This window comes from Haliotis cracherodii, unplaced genomic scaffold (assembly GCF_022045235.1).
Source record: "Haliotis cracherodii isolate W230 unplaced genomic scaffold, xgHalCrac1.p SCAF_8, whole genome shotgun sequence".
Taxonomy (NCBI): Eukaryota; Metazoa; Mollusca; class Gastropoda; order Lepetellida; family Haliotidae; genus Haliotis; species Haliotis cracherodii.
Window position 1 is genome coordinate 18441153 of NW_027266341.1, and position 20419 is coordinate 18461571.

Here is a 20419-nt window from a genome sequence, read left to right on the forward strand (position 1 = left end):
GAGTGTGACTTGACATCTGCCTATGTGATCCAACAGAGAATGGCTAAAACCTCACTCACTCACTCACTCACTCCTAGATAAACATCCCTCACCACAGCGAGTGAGTATGTCAGCAGTATTACAGGTATATTCCGGGTTCTTGGTCTGGGCATACCATTTATAGCTAGAACAAAGATACACACCGCACGGGCATGAGTGAGTGAGTGTAGTTCTACTCCGCTTTTAGCAATACTCCAGGCGGGGGACACCAGAAATGGGTTTCACGCATTGTAACCATATGTGGAATCGAACCCGGGTATTCGGCGTGACGAGCGAACGCCTTAACCACAAGGCTACCCCAACGCCTTCCCCAGGTATGATGACACCCAAATAGGTCCTACGTTGTACCTATCCCATCATCATTAGTAAATCCTCAATTGCATGGGGGCCTATTCTACCTCATCCCACCAGAGCCTCAATAACAATTAGATCTATATGACCGCCTCCTTGGTCTAGTGGTAGAGCGTCCGCCCGGATAGAGAAAAGGTCTGGGGTTCGATCCTGGCCGCGTCATACCATCAGACGTTAACAGATGGTACTTGTTGTTACCCTGTCTGGCGCTCGGCACTGAGGGGCTAAAACAAGGACTGGTCGGCCCAAAGTCAGTATACTGTGTCATGTTAAAATGTGGCATCGTATCTAAGTGTGCTAGCATAAGTCCGAACTAGTACAAACAGCTGCACGCACACGCGCGTGCATGCACGTCGCTGTATCAGTGTTATAATCTTGGACGCGACGTTAAACCCCATTTCACCTGACATTAGATCTACATTGTAATTCATACTCTTGAAGTTGACTAATGAAAAAGAGTTATCTCCCATAGTTCACTGACTGTTCTGTGATTAATTTGGCAAATTTATTGTTTAAACGTGTACAGAGAGTATGTTTTAGACATACATCCTGTACATACAGCTCAAGGTGAGTTTTGAAAAGACGTGTTTACGAAATCAGAATTAGGTGGATGCCCTAGTTATTCATCTCCAACAGCCAGTAAGTCAAAAACTACTTTAATAAGGCCTCGGGTCAATTAAACTATTATTACCGTACACACTTAGGCATGCTGGAGAAAATAAGAGTTAATGCGAAAACAGAACACGTTTGCAAATTGATTCCAAACCTGCTTCTCACAAGCACGACTCACCCAGAAATATGTGTCTTCAAGATTTTCTGTCAGGGTGTTTAGTTCATGGCGCCCTATCTTTGTGGCCGGCATCAAACATGCACGAAATTGTATTGCTATGGAAACAGTGGTTGCGTAGTTGAATATATCTCGTGATCTTTACGCACATATATTTATTAACCCCTGTATTTAACCCGTGTTAGCTGAACTGTTATAAACTCTAACGCTGTTGTTGAATATGATATTTTACCCGTGTTAGTTATTTTTTTTTACCAACACTGATTTGTCCAGCCGTCTTGTGCCCATTGTATATTATATGTTATGTTGACACGAGTCTATCATTAGCTTTGTCACGAGATTGTGTCACGACCGCAGCAAATGGAACTTTTGATGTTTACTTACACATGTGTGTACTATATAGTCTACTGGAGGATTCAGAATTAATCCAATCACTGCATGAGAACACGTGTGTCTTATACAGGGACTTTTTGAAACCATCGAAAATAAATTGTGTACATCTCCTATTTATGTAAATAATTATCATATCCATTTCATTATTGCATTATGCATAAAAACTATATCCGTGTATATTACCACCTATTTGTTTTAGGGGCGGTCGCGTAGCCTGGTGGTTAAAGCGTTCGCTCGTCACGCCGAAGATCCGGGTTCGATTCCCGACATGGGTACAATGCGTGAAGCCCATTTCTGGTGTCCCCCGCCGTGATATTGCTGGAATATTGCTAAAAGCGGCGTAAAACCATACTCATTCACTTACTATTTGTTTCAAAGCATGAAGGTATATGGATAGAAATGTGTCAGTTTATGTTTGTTTTTACTTGAATGAATGTTAAAAAATATTACGTTATATTTAAAATATCAAAATTTGTGTTATTAAATAAATTACCATTCCGCTTAGTGTATAAAGATGCATTAGTGAACGTAGATCTACAGCGGATAACAGATTTAATTGTTAGCCTATACAAACATGACAATCAATTTCCGCTGTAATACACAAGCTACTACGTGGTTGAGCAATACGACAGATCTTCACAACAGCCGTTCTTAAAAAACCACACCTCGCACAGTGAATGGCTCCAACAGAACGATGAAATATTCGGACCAATCAGCGCACAGTATTTGGGGGAAGTCCCGAAGGATTTTCACAAACTCCGATTGATTGACAGGCGCGTTTATGCGATCATTGCGTACAACTCAACTAGCGATTACGATTTCAAGGCCAGCGTCGGACCATAAGGGCTAAGGTAGCTAAATTGTTTCGGTAAGTACATAAACCATATTTTAACAAATATTTGTTGTTTTGAAGCAGCTTCTTCGTGTCAAATGTGCTGTAGCCCTCCCTCGGCCGATTCCCACCTCTCACTTTGCCGGACCAATGCGCTGTCATATGACAGGGCGACATAGTATTTCACAATCCACAACAGCCGTTGACAACTACGGACAAACATTTATACAGACATCATAACGCTGAAAAATTAAATTTATCGTGTTTTGTCGCCTTGATAGTTCACATACCTACGAATTTTGTCGCACCTTGTTGAATGTGCCCATCGTCACGGTCGACAGATTGTCAACGTACATGCAAGTTAGCTCAAGGACAGTTGATTTAGGCTATATGTGGACAGTTTTGTAAGTAAATAAGTAGAAATATACGTGTAAATATACATTAGAAGGTTCACGTCGCGTAATGCACCGGTGAGTCATTTCATCGTGAGAGTGAGTTAGCGATACAAGTGGTCGGTCCAATAAACCAGCCTGGAATGTCAGCCATTCTGACGTGGTATAACGGGGATGGTAGCAACACTCGTTGTAAACAATGAATTTTAAATATGTTTTGGACAAGCGTTGTGTCTTTTGTTCTAGACAATTAAATTATCCACGTAGCTGTCTGGATACAGGACAGTGTTTGTTTTGGTGCACCGACAACTGTCGGGCCCTCGTAGAGTGGGCGTGGCACGCGCTTCTGTGGAGATAAGAAAGGACGCGTCTAGACTGTATAATCTCACTCGTGACAATTAACTGAAAACACGAAACACCAACTCCTCCGTAAAATAACAAAATTCAAACATTTACAATGCAGGTAGTATTAATATTGATCCTTTACATTACCCCGTTATAAAGTCACGTATTGTGTACATTGATGAATATCATCAGGTATTTTCAAGATTGACCTAGTTAGAAGCAAACTTGTTGAGTTATGTATTTAATAACAATTGGAAGAGATGATTTCCTGTTCGGAAGATGTGTCCTTGATTCAGAGAACACAGGCCCACAAAGAAACAATTGAGAGCAAAGGTCACTCACACACACTTTGAATGTAGCCCCAGCAATAGGGCTGGTGTATATATATCTACACATACCGGGCGGGTCATGGAGCAAACAAACTACATCCATTGAAGTTATGATGATGCCCTCGTATGAATGTATTTACAACATATACATTAATGTGTCAGTTTAGAATGCTTTATTAATGTATATAATGTTATCAAACAAAATTATTTCTTCATCACATTCATTCATGCATGTCACATCTTAGTAAAGTCAAGGAACACGATATAACTTTATCATAATCTGAACTTCAATTTCAAATATCAAAAGTTGTAGTAGAGTTGTTGGACAGGTTGAGACCCCCATGTTTATTTGGGAACCAGGAAGTTGAGGATCTCCTGTTATCATGTCGTGACAGATCCCTACGTCTAGCATGTGCACACATACATGTTATAACTCCTTTGGGGACCCCGGGGCAGGAATGGCCGCCAGCAACCTATGCTGGGTGTACAACGTGACTTAATGGATTGAGGGGTTAGGCTCGGTGACTTGGATGATTGCATGTCACTGCACCCCAGCTGCATGTATTGATCATTGGATTGTCTGACCCAGACTTCATTATTTACAGATTGCCATCTGTCATACAGATGGCAGATTGCAGAGTGTGATGTTAAACACCAAACAATCAATCATAATGCACAGTGCATAACACATTTACGACCCAGCTGTAAACACACCTGAATGCATGGTAGATTGAAGTGCAACAATGTAGCAATGCTCCTGGTTTTGTTTATGTTATTCATATTTTTTGTGACACACTGTGCACCATACAGACACAGAAAATAACAATGTGTATACAGAGCAATGTAAGTACAGTAAACTAAGTTTATAACGAACACAGTTATAACGAACTGACGGATATAGCGAACTTACTTTTTTGTCCCGAGTATTTGCTGTAGTTATGCTGTATATATGCTTATAACAAACTTCCTTTATAACGAACTAAAATTAGTGGTCCCTTTGAGTTCGTTATATCCGTAGTTTACTGTATTTGTAAGAGTGATGAAGTGTCAGTGTGGATAAACTGGTGCATTCATGTTTATGATATGACATTTTGTGCAGAATTGATACTTTTTGGAGTTAAAGAGAACATAAAAACATTTCATGTTTATGAAAAGGAAGCTTTTTATCGATACAACATTGAAAAAGATATTGCTTTCAAGACAGGTAATCAGCAGAAATTCTTTCAAGCTTAGATGCTTTAATTTTAATTTTAGTTTCATTGTTAAAATGTGTATGTCAGAGATCATGTACTTTCCTGCACTGGAATGTGCTATAAAAGCTTCAATAGTTTATGCATACTTGACATATGCAGTATATTTGTAGTACTAGAGTGAATGTGTGAGTGAGAAGTATGTTATATTTGTAAAAAACTCTAAGATGTACTGGTAAGTTGTGATATAGGTCATGGTCTTTCTACTACCCTGGGTGGAAGCCCATTTTACATAACAGGTACTTCTTTTTATAAACAATAAAAAAACAAAACAATGATTTTATTTAAGTCATGTTATATATCTATTAATTCAACTACAACAAATGCTGATAAATGCATGGATGAATAAAAAGAAATATAGACTTTTTTGTAAGACTGGGGATATCATGAAACTGAATATTAAAATGAATGGTGAAAATACATAATTCAAGATAATTATTCAATTCAGTGATCATGACTCTTTAAAAAGAATTATACTTTTGCTATGGTTACTGATATAAAGGTCTCTTGCAGTTTATCCATATGTTGTTAAATACACACATTATGCCAAGGGCCTGTTTTGTAAAGTAGAAAAGTATTCATGCTTTAAAAAAGACTGTGCTCCAAAGACATTTTGCTGTGCTCTAAATCCCTTCAAAGTAGGTAAGATTTATGCGTAAATCTTTATAGATTTCATGAATGGGCTAACGTCTGGAGTAAACATTAAGTATTAACTTGTTTTTATACACCATTGATTTTGGACATCGATCATGACATTAGTACAATGAAACCAATCTGTTATCAGTAGTACTCCATTGAGGTGGTGGCCTAGTGGTTAAAGTGTTCGCTCATGATGCTGAAGGGCTCGGGTTCGATTCTCAACATGGTTATGATGTGTGAAGTCAATTTCTGGTCTCCCCTGCTGTGATATTGCTGGAATATTGCTAACAAAGTCATTTAACTTTACTCCCTCACTATTTTCAATCCACAGAGCATCACTGTTTGTTCTGTAATATGGTACCATGAGGTATTGAAAGGGCTGTGAAACCACTGACTGCGTGTCTTGTTGGGCATATCTTGTGTGTTGTCCGTAGGTGTGACAATTCCCTATGCAGTTGCCTCCATTGGGCATGCCAGGATCTACTGGTCATGGGTTTATATTCTTGTTTCACCAAAGTTCTTGGTCTGTCAGTAGAATACTTGTTTGTGTAGGATCCACCCAAATTGTGGGACCCCCCACCCCCACCCACCCCGCCCAATCCTGCTGCAGTAGCAAAACTTACATGTCTATGTGATACTGAGTGCAGTAAGGTGGTTTTGAAGATGGGGGATCTAGGAGTCTGTTCCATGCTTAGAATTCTTTTGACATGTCTGTTAATAAATTTATACTTTATACATCGAAAATAATACAAGTTGGGCCTCATTTTGAAATTCCTAAACCATCCTGCACACTTTCCTTGAAGCTTTGCAAACTTTGCTCTTTAGACAGACATACCCTCTACACACTCCATGTACCATGAGGAGATTGAACACCTATAGGGTGTTATAGTGAGAGTTTAGTCTTATAATGAGGCATAAGTGTTTAGAACCTGCATGTGAAGTCAAGCGATTCAGTTCACCTTTTCTTCTGTCATGTGATATAACTGTCATTTTCTGAGCATGTATGTAGGGTATGCTACAGCTGAAATGTATAAGAGTGTTATTGTTCCAGAGACAGAGTGTACTTCTTGAAGGCTGCACAGCTCTAAATAATGGATTATAGAAAGTCAGTCTAATCTCTCTGACTCTATCATGACAATGTAGACAAATCAACTTATGGTTTTTCTTATTATTTCAATGTGTTGTTTCAAATCAAGTACTAGTCCCTTTGAAATGTCTGCATATACTCCAAAAAACATTGTCTATATTTGACAGCAGGGATTCAAACAATGTTTGTAGGCTAGTATTGTAGATATTTGACTGCAGGGATTTTTACAAGGTTTGGAGGCTAGTATTGTCTATATAATTTCTTTATCAAACATTTCAGGCAAGTAATGTCGATATTTGACTGCAGCGATTTATACAATGATTTTAGGCTAGTATTGTCTATATATTTTCTTTATCAAACATTGTAGGTAGGCTAGTAATGTCAATATTTGACTGCAGCGATTTATACAATGTTGATATTTGACTGCAGCGATTTATACAATGTTGATATTTGACTGCAGCGATTTATACAATGTTTTTAGGCTAGTATTGTCTATATGTTTTCTTTATCAAACATTGTAGGTAGGCTAGTAATGTGGATATTTGACTGCAGGGATTTATACAATGTTTGTAGGCTAGTATTGACTATATATTTTCTTTATCAAACATTGTAGGTAGGCTAGTAATGTTGATATTTGACTGCAAGGATTTATACAATGTTTGTAGGCAAGTATTATCTATATATTTTCTTTATCATCCATTGTAGGCTAGTAATGTTGATATTTGACTGCAGCGATTTATACAATGTTTGTAGGCTAGTATTGTCTATATATTTTCTTTATCAAACATTGTAGGTAGGGTAGTAATATCGATATTTGACTGCAGCGATTTATGCAATGTTGATATTTGACTGCAAGGATTTATAGAATGTTTGTAGGCTAGTATTATCTATATATTTTCTTTATCAAACATTGTAGGTAGGCTAGTAATGTCGATATTTGCCTGCAGCGATTTATACAATGTTTGTAGGCTAGTATTGTCTATATATTTTCTTTATCAAATATTGTAGGTAGGCTTGTAATGTCAATATTTGACTGCACAGATTTATGCTTTAAGTTTAAAGGCTTGTATTCTCTATATCGTTACAGATGTAGAATAGTATTGTAGATATTAAACTGCAAGGATTTGTTATTTGTTTACAAAATTGTAGGCTAGTATTGTCTTAATTTGACTGCAGTGATTTATATTGGGCCTTTATGCTGTTATTGCCTTCTGACTCAGCATTTATGGGCTGAGCAGTGGATACTGCCATGTTGTGCCTTGGGGCTGTTGATTCTGTGGTTCTCAAGAGTACCAATTACTGCCCAGGTGACAAAGCTAATTATGTTTCACACACACAGCATACCTGGCAGACAGGCAGAACTCTGACGTCATTATACCAAGACTTTCATACCAAGATCTTCATCAATATGCATATGTGCAGTAGATATCTTAACTCATTAACGTCCAAGCGTTACTGTAACTGAAACTTGTATACACAGACTCCAAACCATCACCATTTCTCCCCGGTTATGATCACAAATAATATTACATATATATTTAATAATACTGCATATATAATATTACACTCCTGTGGGGATTGTGGGTTAGAATAGGCCCCTAGTAACCAATGGTTGATGTACAAGGTGACTTAATTGATCAGGTAGTCAGTCTTTGTGGCTTAGTTGATTGCATGTCATCACGCCCAGTAGCTTGGGACGCTACTCATAATATTAGTCACTGGTTTGTCTGGCCCAGACTATGTTATTTACAGCTGGAGTAATGATGACTGCGGGAAAAACAAATTTTACTATTAGCCCACTTAAAAAACTCCAAGGGCATCAAACTGAATCCCTTCTATCTGAAATTAATGACTGACATGAACAATAATGACAATTGTTATACCTGTAACAAAGATCTTGCAATTCCATTGGTTGATCCATACCAGGTGAGGGGCGGTCGGGTAGCCTAGTGGTTAAAGCGTTTGCTCTCCACGCCGAAGACCCGGGTTCGATTCCCGACATGGGTACAATGTGTGAAGCCCATTTCCGGTGTCCCCCGCCGTGATATTGCTGGAATATTGCTAAAAACGGCATAAAACCATACTCACTCACTCCATACCACGTGACGAAACAATACATTTCAATTTAGACTCCAAATCAGTTGACACTGATTTCAAAAACTGACTCGTCACATGATCATTATTTCTTTGTCACGTGATAAATAGTGTTAGAAAATTGACAGCAAACAAAATGGTGTCTGGTTCTAACATTTCACAGGTCGCATCTAGGTTACTGTAATGAAACAGAGGATGGTTTAAAGGCTTCATAAACTTTTAAGTAAATTTCGGTACAACAAAATGAATGAGTACTCCTGATAAAGTCAATACTGTAAATATTGAAATTAATTCGAGAGTGAATTAAATGCGAAAAATGCGCGTGGTCTTTGCTCTCATTTTTAAACATTGCATTTTTATCAACAATAAGACATTTTGGATAGCAAAAATACCAACTTAGACATACACTGATGTATTCCACACCACTGTTTATTGAGCAGCACTTGTATATAAAGTATATAAACAATGTCATTCAAACACTTATTACATCCTGTGAATTGTCACTGCTGGGGTCAAGACAAGAGTTTTAATAAGTGGTGCTATTTGGTGTGTGATTGGATTAATGTAAATTGGATTAAGGTGAGGATTCTAAACCTGACTGAGGACATCTTTAGATAGAAATCCACTGATGCTTGAGAGGCGGGGGTGTCGCATTCATATTGAGTCGCATTTTTGGCTAGGGTCCAGTTGTCGCATTCTTTTGGAGACATATTAATTTCACGATTTACAGTATGCAAAAACCAGGACCCTTGGACCAGACCCCTGGCGGCCAGACCCCCTCAATGATCAGGTCCTCGGGTGCTTGTATTCACATATTGATCTCATCAGAGTAAATATGTGCCTATTATAACTATTACAGGTACATTGTATAACATTTGTAAAAATATCTCTACGTGACATTAAACATATCCAAGTGAGTGAACCTCAAGAAGATTGCCACACAACAACATTCACTCACTTGAACCTATAAAAAACATAATTTGTTTTTTTAAATAGTGACAATCAATAATTCAGATCTTATAGGATGCTTCGTTAACTATTGCCTCCTCAATTTACCAAGGTGAACAAACACACAGAATTATTTGATGCCCTTGCTGGAGCTACTGCAGTACTTGATGAAATATTTATCTCCCCTGACAACAATGAGGACAAGGTCAGCCTGACCCAGTCAATGCTCACAGCTGTAAGATACACATACGCAGTTGCTGCACACCATACCAGTGATATACAAAGCTGTGGGTCACCCTCTGTCATGCTTGGAAGATTGTGCAATAGTGTGCAGTCGTGACAAGGTGTCGTGTTCCTTCTTCAAATAAGAATTGCTGTAGAGCTACACAGTGAGGTGTGATGCATATATTAGAACTACTTTCTTTATATTTCGATGCAAAGTAGTCATGTTTTGAAATCAGCGCCTTGTTTATATTTTATGACAAAACATTTATTTTCAATTACAAATATACTCGTATTGAAATACAGAAACTTATATCGATTCTCTAATGACATGTTTTGTAACTGTCCCATCAATCTCTTTAAAATCAGATCTTAGTTCTCGCTGCCGCTAAGCAAAGATCTGAGGACATCCGATTACAGGTCACGTCAGACCGACCTTTCGCAAACTTTGACGGACAAATGGAATGACCAACAAGAAGTCGACAATAGCCAATCAGAAGGCAGCTTACATGAGCTTTACGGCATGAGTTTCAACCTGGTGACTTCGCTTCAAAACATATTTTGACAAATACTTGATTAAAAAATTAAAAACTGAACAAAAGAACATTCTGGAATGGCTCATAGATGGTCTAGATTGTATGTATACAGACCTAAGCCCATAACTGTTGCTTGGAATACCCTGTGGTTTTTTATCCAAGGTTCTGATCCAAAGTCATATTCCAACTGTCACTTTCATGATATGATAAGCCATGTTCTGATTAGTCAGATGAAAGGTCGTTCTGACATGACCCGCAATGTGATGTCCGAAGATCTTTGTTCAGCAGTCGCGAGAACTAAGATTTAATTTTAATGAGATTGCTATCCTATAACTATAGCTATTTGAGTAATGCTTCCATTGCTTCCTCTGATTTTTTGTATCGGTGATATGACCAGTCCTTGGGACCTTCTGGAGGACAGACATTGTTCTTGTACCAACTGTCCTGGAGATATCGGTGATATGACCTGTCCTTGGGACCTACTGGGGGACCATACAGTATTCTTGTACCAACTGTCCTGGAGGTATCGGTGATATGACCAGTCCTTGGGACCTTCTGGAGGAAAGACAGTGTTCTTGTACCAACTGTCCTGGAGGTATCAGTGATATGACCAGTCCTTGAGACCTTCTGGAGGACAGACAGTGTTCTTGTACCAACTGTCCTGGAGGTATCAGTGATATGACCATTCCTTGGGACCTTCTGAAGGAACATACAGTGTACTTGTACCAACTGTCCTGGAGGTATCGGTGATATGACCAGTCCTTGGGACCTTCTGGAGGACAGACAGTGTTCTTGTACCAACTGTCCTGGAGGTATCGGTGATATGACCAGTCCTTGGGACCTTCTGGAGGACTGACAGTGTTCTTGTACCAACTGTCCTGGAGGTATTGGTGATATGACCAGTCCTTGGGACCTTCTGGAGGACTGACAGTGTTCTTGTACCAACTGTCCTGGAGGTATCAGTGATATGACCAGTCCTTGAGACCTTCTGGAGGACAGACAGTGTTCTTGTACCAACTGTCCTGGAGGTATTGGTGATATAACCAGTCCTTGAGACCTTCTGGGGGACCATACAGTGTTCTTGTACCAACTGTCCTGGAGGTATCGGTGACATGACCAGTCCTTGGGACCTTCTGGAGGACTGACAGTGTTCTTGTACCAACTGTCCTGGAGGTATCAGTGATATGACCAGTCCTTGAGACCTTCTGGGGGACAGACAGTGTTCTTGTACCAACTGTCCTGGAGGTATTGGTGATATGACCAGTCCTTGAGACCTTCTGGAGGACAGACAGTGTTCTTGTTCCAACTGTCCTGGAGGTATCGGTGATATGACCAGTCCTTGAGACCTTCTGGAGGACAGACAGTGTTCTTGTTCCAACTGTCCTGGAGGTATCGGTGATATGACCAGTCCTTGCAAACATCTTGAGGAACATACAGTGTTCTTGTACCAACTGTCCTGGAGGTATCGGTGATATGACCAGTCCTTGGGACCTTCTGGAGGACAGACAGTGTTCTTGTACCAACTGTCCTGGAGGTATCGGTGATATGACCTGTCCTTGGGACCTTCTGGAGGACAGACAGTGTTCTTATACCAACTGTCCTGGAGGTATTGGTGATATGACCAGTCCTTGGGACCTTCTGGAGGAACATACAGTGTTCTTGTACCAACTGTCCTGGAGGTATTGGTGATATGACCAGTCCTTGGGACCTTCTTGAGGACAGACAGTGTTCTTGTTCCAACTGTCCTGGAGGTATCGGTGATATGACCAGTCCTTGCAAACATCTTGAGGAACATACAGTGTTCTTGTACCAACTGTCCTGGAGGTATCGGCATCTGGAAGTGTCCATGGTTTGTCATGTAAGAATGGCTTCCACAGAGGATATCAGTGGGTGAGATGGGACACTGCCTCCTCGGAGCCATCAGTTAACATACCTCTCTGTCACAGAAGCAGTACTATCTACACTCTTGAAACTGGTTGTTACTGTTACAAACAGGAAAAGTGGAAAGAATGATTTTGGATGATAAAACCAATGGCACACAAGTGTGATTTTATATCAAGTATATGAACACAAGTCCGTAAAAGTTTAAAACTCCTAGGCTCCTAGTCACATTGTAATTGTCAACTTTGGATGTTTTAATTAATTTTTGTCTTCTATTACCATGATTACAATATTGCTACAGTAAAAACTTTGATCCCATATTCAACTCGACCTGCATGATGATGTTTCATGCTCATTTCGACAGTCGGTGTTAAAGTTCACATATTCTTTCCCAATGAACAAAAACTATCATCATGAAGCCTACCACACTATTGAAAGTCAAAAAGTATTGCAACAAAACTATTCCTGACATATTCTGTTGTAGAAACTGTTGTCCCAACAACATATTGATGAACAGCATCCTGCCCGGAAAACTTGTTTTGTTTCTGACACCATACCATTAGGTTGTTTACGTGAAACCCGGGATGATATGGGTCAGTGATTCCTCATGGGTCATGTGACATCATCAGTAGTTTCCCAGGCTCCTCTCTGAGTGTCGTAATCAAATGTGACATTCACCATGGTGTATCGCAGGTGCTTGTTTCAATGTTGATATGGACATTTATTCAACTCCAATTGTGTAGCAATCAAAATAAGAACATATCATTACCATATGAAAGGTTGATGCTGAATTATGAAAGGTATGCTTTTTGTAATCTGATTAAGTTATTTTAAAACTGAACAATATATATCTTATTGCAAAACGATCATCATGATATTGAGTCATTTGCAAAGGTATTTGTTATGTGTCTTTTCAAAGCCAAGTTATGCCCCAACTACAAATGTCTTTCTGACAAGTCTAAGATTAAAATGATGATATTAATGCTGATGCTGATGCTAAAGATGCTGCTGCTGAATTTTATTGATCATTTACTGTAAAACAAAATATGACTTGTGATAGTAGAAATGTTATTTACTTGATTGTTTGTAGTGGATGCAATGAAAAGTATATCAGAAAGACAGAACTTAAATTAAAAAGAAGAATGAATCTTCACCGTTCACAAATAAAGCAGCCACACAACCGCACGATTCCACTCAGTGAACATTTAGAAGCATGTGGAAATGGAAACTTTTAAGTATTCCCGCTATATAAGCTCAATTTTGATCATGAACCTACATTGTTTCAAAAAGAGCAACATTTCATTCATAAATACGCACCTAAGTTAAATGTAAAGGCGTAAGTTATTTGTCCATTGTCACCTTGGTATTGTGATGTCATAGTTTCCTAAATGTTATGACGTCACGTAACTATATGTTACTACTTCATGTCCGTTATTCAGTTATGGCCTGATGAGACTCGTACGTGGTACGAGTTGAAAGCACAAGCCTATTAAAACTGTATTCAATCTTACTCCACTTATTTAAATATTACTATATATATATATATATATATATATATATATATATATACCATGTGTGACATGGTAGCACTGAAAAAATAGCAATAGCACTCACATGTATATACATGTTGCTGTATAAGCGCAATTGTCTTTACCATGGCGTTAAGCACCATTTCACCTCCCCTCCCTGTGCCCTGATGTGGGAGGTAGAATAACATGACCCTACATTCTTCTCCATCTGTCTCAGGTGCATACTTCAGTAAAGCAGGTGTTTTGGGAGGTAAGCTCGTCCAGGTAAATCAAGCCACAACCAAGGGTGACTGTGTTTGTGTGAGTAGAAATAGCTGTGTCAGCTATATTTACAATCAACATTTCTTAGTCGGCATCTAGCAACTATAGTCTGTTCTAGGAATGTCCTAGAACACTTCCTGATCTGCCTGATTTGTGACAGGTGATTGCTCATTGAAGGCAACATACACGATAGGTAATGACGCGAGGACAACATAAATCAAGCATGTTGACAACGTAAATTAAGCATGTAGACAACATAAATTAAGCATGTTCTCAACTTAAATCAAGCATGTTGACAACATAAATTAAGCATGTTGACAACATAAATTAAGCATGTTCACAACTTCAATCAAGCATGTCGACAACATAAATCAAGCATGTTGACGACATAATCCAAGCATGTTGACAACATAATTTAGCATGTTGACAACATAAATCAAGTATGTTGCCAACATAAATCAAGCATGTTGACAACATAAATCAAGTATGTTGACAACATAAATTAAGCATGTTGACAACATAAATGAAGCATGTTGACAACATAAATCAAGCATGTTGACAACATAAATCAAATACGTTGACAACATAAATTAAGCATGTTGACAACATAAATTAAGCATGCTGACAACATAAATTAAGCATGTTGACAACATAAATCAAGCATGTTGACAACATAAATCAAGCATGTTGACAACATAAATCAAGTATGTTGACAACATAAATTAAGCATGTTGACAACATAAATGAAGCATGTTGACAACATAAATCAAGCATGTTGACAACATAAATCAAATACGTTGACAACATAAATTAAGCATGTTGACAACATAAATTAAGCATGCTGACAACATAAATTAAGCATGTTGACAACATAAATCAAGCATGTTGACAACATAAATCAAGCATGTTGACAACATAAATCAAAATCGCATAACAAAGGTCTATGAATATTCCAATCAAAATCGCATAACGAAGGTCTATGAATATTTCAATCAAAATCGCATAACGAAGGTCTATGAATATTTCAATCAAAATCGCATAACGAAGGTGTATGAATATTTCAATCAAAATCGCATAACGAACGAAACATCCGCTTCGTAAACAACAGGACTGCAGGATTTGCAAAGCATCTGTACCGTCAACTGGGCCTTGACAGATATTTTGCAAATCTTTTCATCTTTTTAATCAAGGTGCTCAAATGATTTGATGCACTTTGCTTCGTTTTGTTTTATTAACAACATAGATCTTGTTTATTGATCAGGTTGTCTTGACCGCTATTTTGTATGAAGCAAATGTAAGTGATATGAGAGGTGGAATCTGATTGGCCACTGATGGCGCTATGATCAAGCCACGAAATTCCAGCCTAGTTCGGCAAGGGTGGAAACTGGACTTTTATAGTGAGCTAACACCCTTGCGTGGGGAAGATGGCACAGAGTGGTAGAGGTTGTTTGGTTGGTGCCCCAGGGCACCAAGCCTGACTCTACCTAGGCTAAGGCTAAGACTTTCTTATTTTACTTCTCTGTACAATAAGGCTTATATATATCCAAGGTCATACGACACAGATTAAGTCATAAATATAAACAACAGTAAAACTAAGAACTTCTAAGAGACATAGTTGCACAGCTTGTTCAGCATGGCTGACAGTCAATGTACGATACAAAGGGGCTTAACATTTGGGTTAGCGTCTTGTAAGTAAGTGATTCTAGACACATACGTGTCATGGCTACAGGGTAATTAGCCTTGAATTATAGGTTCATTCAGACAAAGGATCTCCCAAATCAGTTGCTGTGACAACATCCGTGAACCTACCCTGATACATACAGCATGCAGCCTGGTTGTGTGAGGCATAAGTTAGGGTACAATGTAGCCACTGTTTATGTCACATCTATGCAAACTTCAAGATAGACATTTCAAAAAGAATGCTGTTCTTTTGAAAACTGGGTAGCCTAGTCGGGTAGCCTAGTTGTAAAAGCGTTTGCTCGTCATGCCGAAGACCTGGGTTCGATTCCCTACATGGGTACAATATGTGAAGCCCATTTCTGGTGTCCCCCGCCGTGATATTGCTGGAATATTGCTAAAAGCCGCGTAAAACCATACTCACTCACTCACTCATTTGAAAGCTTCTGAATAAATTTGGAATAAATTTGATCTAAAAAGCTGTTCAGAATGTTATCTTTGATGGAACATATCTTTTTAAACTTATCTATTATTACATTTGAAAAGTTGAGGACAGGAACAAAATACAATGGTCAGCCTCAGATATTATGAAAAAAAACAAATATTGTAATTCAGACTCTTCGGGTCAAATTTTGTCATAGAATCTACTATTACAAAACATGTCCATTGTGGCCATTAAGTATCCACTGACCATTCGGAAAGTTGAAACTAGCTTTAACAAGAGATACATTTTTGAATTTCTTTAATTCTTGAACAAAGAAAAAATGTTTATACATGGCCAATATGTCTGTAATCTTTATTATAAAAGTCATGAATCAATCTAAAAGGGCATGACAGCAGGAGAAGACAGGTGAGTAGAATATAATACTGCTGGTATTGAACACTGAGTGAGTGAGTGAGTAAGTAAATGAGTGATTGAGTGGCGTTTAAACCCAACTCACTCAATCACTTAAAAAACATGAATATGAGATGTTAGAAGAAATTCAAGCAATTATACCCCAAAGTTGTGTGCAGTCAATGGTATCATGTTCTGATTAAAGTATTGTGATACATATTTTGTATCCTGTCTTTTGTGTAAGTGAGTGAGTGAGTGAGTGAGTGGGTGGGTGGGTGAGTCAATAAGTGAGTGAGTGAGTGATCGAGTGAGTGAGTGATCGAGTGAGTGAGTGATCAAGTGAGTGAGTGATCAAGTGAGTGAGTGATCAAGTGAGTGAGTGATCGAGTGAGTGAGTGATCGATCAAGTGAGTGAGTGATCAAGTGAGTGAGATGGGACCCCAGACCAAACATTATACCCATGTGGGGAATCAAACCTTCACCTTTGTCATGACAGCATTTGAACCTTTAGGCTCCCTCCTTCCCTTGTATTGACAAGTCGGAACATGGAGCAAACGTGTATCTACAGAGACTGTACTGGTGAACTGCTTAAAACAGCACCTGAGACCTGGTTGTACCACAATGAATTGAATACGCATCAGCTTCTTTATTCTGCAAACTGACATATGAACGTAGGACATGAATTATAAAGGACACATTGTTGAACTAGTGAATATCTTAACTGCATTATGTGCAGAGTCAGTTATATCGACAAGCAAAAAAAATCTTTTCATGGACTTAATATGTCAAGTTATTTCTGGATTCCAAGTATCATTGGGAACTTACCATTTTAATGTCGGGATATATTATATTTTATTATTCATATCAAGAAATGCTCCATGATATCATCCCAGATTCTAGATCCAACTAATCAAACATTATTGAATTATCATTAAAGCGTAGAATTAATTAAAAAGAGTATGGGGATTTCACCTTTTATGACTGATAAACATAAAAAAATAATGCATCTCCCCCAAAAAACAAACATGCCCAAAGCACTATCAATTATGACAAATTTGTATCAATTTGAATGTCATTTTTGATGACAAGTGGCACTGTGCTGAAATATCAGCCCTATCAAATTGTCTGACAACGGCCACACGGGAAGGGACAAGTAGTGCCCTATGAAACAAGGGGAGTATCTGCCGCCCACTACCAAAACAAACAGACTGGCGTGTGCTGGACCAGACCTGGGAAGTCCAGGTAAAGGTCACTTGGTAAACAGGCAGACAATGGGAAGACTCAGTCAGACCTCCGACTTTGTATTGTGTTAGTTTCCAGGTCTATTTACAAGGCGTTGACATTACTTTGCGTTCTATCCTACGCTCATGTAGACACAGGAAATGTGAAGTTTGGAATCTCAAATCTTATTGGACATGAATTGTTTTGATATCAAATCTATTGTAACATTATCTAGACACGAAGACACAAAACTTTTTATGGATTACCACTTCTTTGTTGTTTGTCACAACATTTCAGGGCAACTTCTTGCCCCGTTATATTTTCTCATGATGAAGGGGCAACAAGTAGCCCTGAAACATCATCATGTGATGAAGGGGCAACAAGTAGCCCTGAAACGTCATCATGTGATGAAGGGGCAACAAGTAGCCCTGAAACGTCATCATGTGATGAAGGGGCAACAAGTAGCCCTGGAAACACCATCATGTGATGAAGGGGCAACAAGTAGCCCTGAAACATCATCATGTGATGAATGGGAAACAAGTAGCCCTGAAGTATCATCATGTGATGAAGGGGCAACAAGTAGCCCTGAAACATCATCATCTGATGAAGGGGCAACAAGTAACACTGAAACGTCATCATGTGATGAAGGGGCAACAAGTAGCCCTGAAACGTCATCATGTGATGAAGGGGCAACAAGTAGCCCTGAAACGTCATCATGTGATGAATGGGAAACAAGTAGCCCTGAAGTATCATCATGTGATGAAGGGGCAACAAGTAGCCCTGAAACATCATGTGATGAAGGGGCAACAAGTAGCCCTGAAACATCATGTGATGAAGGGGCAACAAGTAGCCCTGAAACGTCATCATGTGATGAAGGGGCAAGAAGAAGCCCTGAAACGTCATCATCTGATGAAGGGGAAACAAGTAGCCCTGACATGTCATCATGTGATGAAGGGGCAACAAGTAGCCCTGACATGTCATCATGTGATGAAGGGGAAACAAGTAGCCCTGAAACGTCATCATCTTCATCAAGTTTCATGTCGCAGAATTTTAACCAACTTCAAAATGCCAAGCAAATATTGGATTATATACTCAAAAGCAAAAGTATCTTGGATCATTAATGATTATTGATAACTTATTTATTTACAATTGTGATACTATGGACTGTATTGCTTTGCAAATGTACCTTAAGTATACATGACAACCTACATGTTAACTGTAAATATTTTATATTCATAATAAGATATTTTATTATGTTTCACTTGAGTGCACATGTCCTGAGAGGCAAGGATTTGGCAAAAAGGTCTGTGTGTTGGTGCACATAATACATGTCATTAATGAAGTGCCTTGGCTGAGTGTGCAGTTAACATGTAAGGCACACACACCGCCCTACCCTACACCACTCCACCCCCCAAAAAAAATCCACCCTCACTACCCCTCTCCGCATCTTCCCGTGAGTAAATCTGTGAGAGTGAGTGAGTGAGTGAATATGGTTTTACACCGCTTTTAGCAATATTCCATCAATATCATGGCGGGGGACACCAGAAATGGGCTTCACACATTGTACCCATGTCGGGAATCGAACCCGGGTCTTCGGCGTGACGAGCGAACGCTTTAACCACTAGGCTACCCGACCGCCCCTATATCTTTTAGAGAAGAAAGTTGTGTGTATGGTCAAAGGTGTGTAGGAAAGTGAGAATCTTTTCTTTCCAACACTCTCCTTGGGGAGCGAGCCTATGCTGACAAAGTTCAGGCGGGCAGTGTAACATGTCACAAGTATGCTGATCTGCTGCGTGGGTGGGTGTTCAAGGGCACTACAGCCCGCCTGTGTGTGTAAAGGAAGGCAGTTCACCTTACATCAACATGATTGATGATAAATATGCAACCACTGATCATGTAATCCATCAAAGCATTAGTCACTAAATATTTCATAATTACAATGCTAGCAAATCGTTTTTCATGGGTTTGTTCATTATTGGCGCTGGAATGGAGGGAATCTGTTTTAAAGCCCGTAATTTAAACCATTACTGATTGACATCAACATTTTTTAAGGGGTTAAAATTATTGTTAATTCTTAAGCTTTTTTCACTTTACATTAAACATTATTATTTTAATTAATTTGTAAATAGATCTGTAAATCAAATTTCAAACATGGAAAATTCCTCAAACTTTTATTATTAGACGACTAGGCCACCCGTACCTGTCATGTTATTTAAGACAATGCCAGCACATGATGAGACTGAATAATGGAATCGATATGATTAATCTGAAATGCTACAGTATCACTGAACCAACTGATATGGAGATATTTATGAAACAGAAAGTATTGGTACAGAAAAAGGCATATTGTGTATTGTATCGTCGAGCTTAGTATTCAGTGTGCCAATGCATAGGGAACTGTTTCACTGTCTTGTATTATGACAAATAGCTCACAGTGAGTGAGTTGGTTTAATACTGCTTTGAACAGTATGTCAGTTATCACAGGAGATACTAGTGAGTGAGTGAGTTGGGTTTAACGCCGCTTTTAACATTATTCCAGTTATATCACGGCGTATCAGCTTAATGTGGGAGGAAAGCCCGAAGTGATGCAGGTCTCGGACGTTTACCACTTCAGTGAAACCCACGAGCACGGGTATGGTGCTGACAAACCTAGAAACATAATCGTGGCGAACCGGGATTCGAACCCACAATCATAGGTGTCTGGCGTGCCCAAGGGATGCAACTCTGCACACCGAATCGCGGCGCCCTAGACGACTTGGCCACCCGTGCCC

General features: G+C 39.0%; 2 protein-coding genes across 2 annotated transcripts in view; both read left to right on the top strand.

Moving 5' to 3' along the window:
• Positions 1-2353: 2353 nt before the first annotated feature.
• The window catches only part of LOC139450389 (uncharacterized), a 125353-nt gene continuing 107287 nt past the window's right edge, over positions 2354-20419 (top strand). The window contains exon 1 of the mRNA XM_071232081.1: positions 2354-2438. The gene's annotated coding sequence lies outside the window, so the exon portion shown is untranslated. The remainder of the gene's footprint in view (positions 2439-20419) is intronic.
• LOC139450838 (variant surface antigen F-like) lies at positions 17978-18769 on the top strand. Its single transcript, XM_071232672.1, has one exon. The coding sequence runs from the start codon at positions 17978-17980 to the stop codon at positions 18767-18769; it is 792 nt and encodes a 263-aa protein (XP_071088773.1).